This window comes from Sinohyriopsis cumingii, unplaced genomic scaffold (assembly GCF_028554795.1).
Source record: "Sinohyriopsis cumingii isolate HCF-2022 unplaced genomic scaffold, ASM2855479v2 utg000198l, whole genome shotgun sequence".
NCBI lineage: Eukaryota > Metazoa > Mollusca > Bivalvia > Unionida > Unionidae > Sinohyriopsis > Sinohyriopsis cumingii.
In genome coordinates this window covers 1,895,853-1,901,852 of record NW_028315875.1, presented here as the reverse complement: position 1 = coordinate 1,901,852, position 6,000 = coordinate 1,895,853, and the positions used below count along the sequence as shown (strand labels likewise).

The window sequence follows — 6,000 nt, the reverse complement described above, 5'->3', positions numbered from 1 at the left end:
TTTCTTTGGTGACGTGTTCATTAAAAAAGAAAATGAATGAATTACTAAGGAAATGCATATGTGATAAAACGTAAATTATCGATCGATTGATCAATCGGTCAATCAATCAATGCATTGGGTAACATGACAATGTTGTATTTGTAATATCATTAGCTATATCTATTTTCTTTCCTTCTTTCATTCTGTTAAGATTAATTATCACAAATTCCAAATTTAATAGTACGTCGAAAGAAATGATGTCTCTATATACATGAAGAGATTGTATCGCAAATTATGTCGGTCAGTCTGCAAGCAAGAAGGATGATACCCTTGTCTTCTGTATCTGCCGACGAGAGCACACGAGCATGTGTACTAGGTTAGTTTAACTAAAGGCTAGCCTAATGCGGTTTTGTAGCTTATCTTCAATCGATAGGAAGATACCCAGTTTATCGTATTGGACGTTGCCTCCCTCACTCAGCTTTACAAATGTACAGAAGATAAATGAAAATACGCCAACCTTTATGTAACAGAGGAAAACAAAACCTAATTAGGTGACTTCTCTTTATAAACACAAAGATGCGAAGCGTTGAAATAGGAATCAGTGTTCAGGTGTGCACGTTAATTTTAATTTTCATCTGTTCAGGTGAGTAACTGTTTGTTTCGCATTTATGAGAGGGGGGAGGGAGGGGGAGGGGCGACGGAAGGAGGTGCTACTGAGTGGCAATAGGAATATACTCATTACAACGTAAAACAGTTATACATGCATACAAGAGATAAATATTTAAATGAATTCAAATCATGTATAAGTAATATTCGCAAATCAGTTTTAACCTTTATCAAGCTCCTAACTAGCAAACCTTCATCCGTATTAAGTATGAAAATGTCCAATGCAGTTAAGTCTCGCAACTGTGCCCATTTATACTATCTTTATTGCAAATACAAATACAGTATGTATATATGCTAAAATAAATACTTTTATGTACCTAAGTTTTAAGTAAATACATTTAGTGACTAAAACGTACAGGGCGTTATGTCCGATATGACAGAAACGAAAATGCCATCTTCTTAACGTTTCCAAATTCATTCGACTTGATTAAGGGGAGACAAACACGGATAGTATTTAATCTTGCACAATATCATGTCCATTAGTCCAAATTTGTCAGATTGGAGACGGCATTAGTAAACAAACAAGGAATTAGGATATCAGTAAAGCTCTAGATTGAAAAGTAAAATAATTATGAAGTAATGTAGTTCTGCTTTTTTTCTGACTCTTAACATGTTATCTTTGAGTCCGAGTTTTAACTTTGGACATGATCTGTTCTGTACTCACTGTACTGCACTCTGTACAGTAGGTCTGTACTCACTGTACTGTACTCTGTACATTAGGTCTCTTCTCACTGTACTGCACTCTGTACATTAGGTCTCTACTGACTGTACTGCACTCTGTACAGTAGGTCTCTACTCACTGTACTGTACTCTGTACAGTAGGTCTCTACTCACTGTACTGCACTCTGTACAGTAGGTCTTTACTCACTGTACTGTACCCTGTACACTACACTAGGTCTGTGCTCACTGCATTAACTATTTTGTATCAATGACCATCTCATATCGTCATTTATTCTCTGCCATCTCATATCGTCATTTATTCTCTACCACCTCGTCTGTGAAAGCCACGTTAGTAGGTTGATCATGATAAAATTTGTATTCCCTGGATAATGTCGTGATCATCTGGCTGCATTACGTCTGATACTCACCCTATTTATGTAATACATTTTAAAACAATTTGTGTCAGCCACTCTGTTTGCATAGTGGTTAGAGCGTCCATCACGGATGCAGGAGTCGTGGGTTCAAACCCCGGCCTAGTTATACCAAAGACTTATAAAACGGTACTAACAGGTCCCTTGCTAGGGTCTCAGTTTTAATAGGTTAGTGTTAGGAGTAGTCGGCTTTGTGCAGGGTAATGTGACGGGGTGGGACATCGTGATACATGTCTGCGGCATGACGCCCCAGTGCTAGACATCACAAGAGACTGCCGCATTGCAGACATCGTAGCGAGATGACTGAAAAAATTGTTAAAACTACGTTAAAAATCCAAATCACACACACATTCTTGTAAAACCTACCAAACGGGGACAAATGACTTTTACCATAAAAAGGGGGACATTTTTATTTCAACAAATTATGAGCAATAAAGATCTATTTTACTACGCATTTGATATATACATGTAATTTCTAACCGATTTGTGGTAGATTTCCAAGAAACACTCTATGAGAATCTTTACCTTCAGAACGGAGATAACATTTCTATACATTTTTGCCAAGATCAGCGAATATTTCCGCACGTACTCAGGTCTGCCGTTGAAGTATATATGCTAAATGTTACAAAATTAGAAATCATTTCGATCAATTTCATACGCTGATGAGAAGACACAGAACAGTTAATTTCCGTATTTCTTACACATAGTTTAGCGACCTTTTCTTAAAAATTGATATCGGTGTAGTATGCACGTTGAACTCTCTAGGATTTATATAAGGAATCAGGTCGTATTACCACCGATAATAAGTCCTGCAAAATTTCAAGGTATACTATTGATAAAAAAACGGATGTACTGAGAAACATGTCTTATCAGGTGCGAAACTTAATTGTAAAATGACATGTCTTATCAGGTGCGAAATTAATTGTAAATGACATGTCTTATCAGGTGCGAAACTTAATTGTAAAATGACAATGTTATTATGGATTTTTGTCCATTTAAAAATCAAGCTTTCTGCCATATACAGTTAGTACATTTTTCGTATTGTGAGTTTAAGCGGTAGAGCTACTGTCTTAACCAAGGTATGCCGGTTAGCTTCGGGTTTTGATATAATTGACGACGTCATACGAGACTGTTTACTCCAATTCAAGAATACAGACTTGTTGCCCTTGTTAAAGTTACATTAAATAATTCTAGCAATAAATTGTCGAAATTTACTCATATATTGACCTTTTTATTGTTAACTGGTGTTTCAGAAAGAAGTACTCGCACAAAATGGATGAAGGAAAGACCTGGTTTGATATGTTAAATATTGCGATTGTTGAACAAAAATAACAATCCCCATAAAACAAAGCCACCAAAATTCGGTAAATTATCACTAGTAGAAATTGACAAATCTGCACTACATAAGGGTGTCTCTAAGAAAAGAATATATACCATACAATTCAAGTTACAAGTAAAAGATTGAAATTAAAACTAGATAGAAATATTATTGGTACAACTGTAGAAAGACGTATCCTTTCAAAACACACATAATATAAAATTGCTATAACTTTTGTATCTCAGTGTTGAAAAGTACAGTAATTTTACAGACAATAGTGCCTTCTGGAGAATGAGTGTTATTCAGATTTTCACACTTCAAATTCTATGAACTGTGTCCGCATTTCGGATTTGTCTCTACTAATAAAAGGATCATACATGATTTTTCTGTATCAACGTTCACCTTGTTGTAAATGCCATAACCTAAAGGGCAATGGTTTCAATACACCCGATGGTTTTTGCGAACCTTGATTAGACAATCAGGCAAACAAAGTAAGAAAGGAACACAAATTAAAACATATCCCCCCCGCAAAAAAAAGAACAAAAACAACAACAACAAACAGACAAGAATGATAGCCCTTCTTACATGCAAAAAATAAATTTTCCGATGCACTTTAAAGATTTCATGGTGTAAATGCCGATCCGGTACGTTGGCCTGTACTTTATTCTCCCGATCAGCTTTTGTGAAACGGTCAATGTATGCTTCCCATTCCTGAATTGGCATTATAGGAGCATCGGACTAGTTCGTACATAAGCTTCCATTGTTGCAGCAGTCAAGTGATTATCAACATGTGTACACGTAAGAGTCTACATATTGTAGTGTTTCCCTGAATTTGACCCCATGCACATGTACATGTATTAGTGTTTGTCTGAATTTGTCTCATGAACGTGTAAATATTGTATTGTTTGTCTGAGTTTGTCTCATGAACGTGTAAATATTGTAATGTTTCTCTGAATGTGTCTCCATGGCACATCGTTAAGAAAATTAAATGCAAATTGTGTACGCTTACTACCTGAAAGCTGTTTCTTTCCCCTTCAATACCCTCTCCACAAATGACCCACATATTTATAACAATAATAGTCCATACATAAAGTATCTCAGCTTTTCTAATCTGCTGCCGGTGCTAAAGTCCAATGTGCTCTGATCACAGGATTCACATACTGATTTGTGAATATGTTAATCTGAACGTACGGGATACATTAAGGGACACCTATTTATTTTCTGTTATTTAATAAGTCAAATATATAGTTTAAAATTTCTATTTTCTATAATATTCATTAATTTGCATCTACCGGACTGTCAGTCTAATAATCAGTTAATTCTATAATGAGGAATTATATTTCTGTCAGTACATCTGTTGTCTCTTTTGTGTAAAAGCGTATGAATCAAATCAATTTTCTTTGATGACATATGGCAGGTAAATTACTGACAATATGCCGCATATAACGTGAAATATAAGTAAATCCTCGATATTTTTTTAAGTTTGACAAAAGTATTCAAAGCTAGGAGAGAGATCTCATTGGATAGTGTAGATACATCCGAAGATGACAAACCATTTTTGTGATAACATTTATTTATAGCGTACTTGTAATAATAATAATAATAATTACTTTTTTTTAAGATGGTAACCCAAATAGCTAAGAACTAATCTACTTGAGGCTCTCATACAAAGGATTTTTTTCTTAATTTAACTGCATATATGAAGCCACTTGATATACCGGGTTTGGAAGAAAGAAATAAAGTGGGCATTTGTGGTTTCAATAGCCTGTAGCACAAAAAAGTGGCGAATATGTTTCGCTGCACAAATTAATACATTTTCTGATATTTGTTGCCTTTCTTTCTGAAAAAAAAAAACATTTAAAAATCATTATTGCTTTTCTTCCTGCTCCCAAAATACAGAGAAGATGGGGTGGTGGTGGGATGGTGGTGAGCACAACCACCTCCAAAAAATAATAATAGGCGGATTACTTTCAACTATCTTCAGTTTTAACGTAGAAAACCGTACAGATTTTGAGCCAGTCTTATAAAGTGTCCGACGTAGTTTTGCCGACGCTCTAAAATCAATGACTGACTAAATAAACAAGGACGCACATGGAGATAAGATAAATCTGTTTGAAGTGAATTATTGTTAGTTTCTTTTTAAAACATGCATTTCGTATTTTAAACTACTCCAATGTCCTCTAATAACTGTCACGTCTCTTAGCAGAATAACTGTAATACGAAGAAGAAAAAAAAAAAACACGTCAAAGAAAAATGAGTTTGAGACGAGGATTACTGATCTAGATTAACTCCTTCTACGCCCATGACTTAGTCAATTGTTCACAGGCTAGTGCATCATGGACGTTTCCCCGTGGATGATAAACGCAGGAAAGCGCGAGTCGGCGGCGAAAGTTTCGTGATCGCCTCTGGCTGAAAGATACACCTTCCAGCCTTGTGTAGAAACCGTCCAGTTTGTGTTGACACCTTTCAGCCTTTTGCAAACACCTTTCAGTATTGTGTATACGCATTTCAGTATTGTATAGACACATTTCAGTATTGTGTAGACACCTTTTAGCCTTGTCAGCAGCAGCACTGGCATTGGTTTAGAACTGTTGTACTGAAAATAATAATTAGAGAAATTCTTTTTCTCTGCGTGACTCAAACTAATTTGGGTGGCTGTACCAATTTAATATTTTTGAGATGTAGAATTGTCATACAAATCTGTGACAATGGGTGCACATGTGCGCACGTATATGATCTCCATAAGTATTTCAAAGAGTCGTTGCTCTCAACACTCTATTGCACTAGATGTAATTACTACACTGGAAAAGTAGCAGATGAGATGATAGTTCTTGTCCGTTGGCCTAATCGCCTTTAGCGCCATACTATTCTTCATTGAGACATTCCAAGTCCGAATTAGGCTCACGGAAAATGATACTTTCCTTTATAATTGAGGATACTTAAATC

General features: G+C 35.7%; 1 protein-coding gene across 1 annotated transcript in view; it reads left to right on the top strand.

Moving 5' to 3' along the window:
• Positions 1-430: 430 nt before the first annotated feature.
• LOC149774570 (C-type mannose receptor 2-like) overlaps positions 431-6,000 on the top strand; it is a 59,555-nt gene continuing 53,985 nt past the window's right edge. The window contains exon 1 of the mRNA XM_089945049.1: positions 431-622. Coding sequence (XP_089801175.1) covers positions 556-622 — 67 coding nt within the window. The 5' untranslated portion in view covers positions 431-555. The remainder of the gene's footprint in view (positions 623-6,000) is intronic.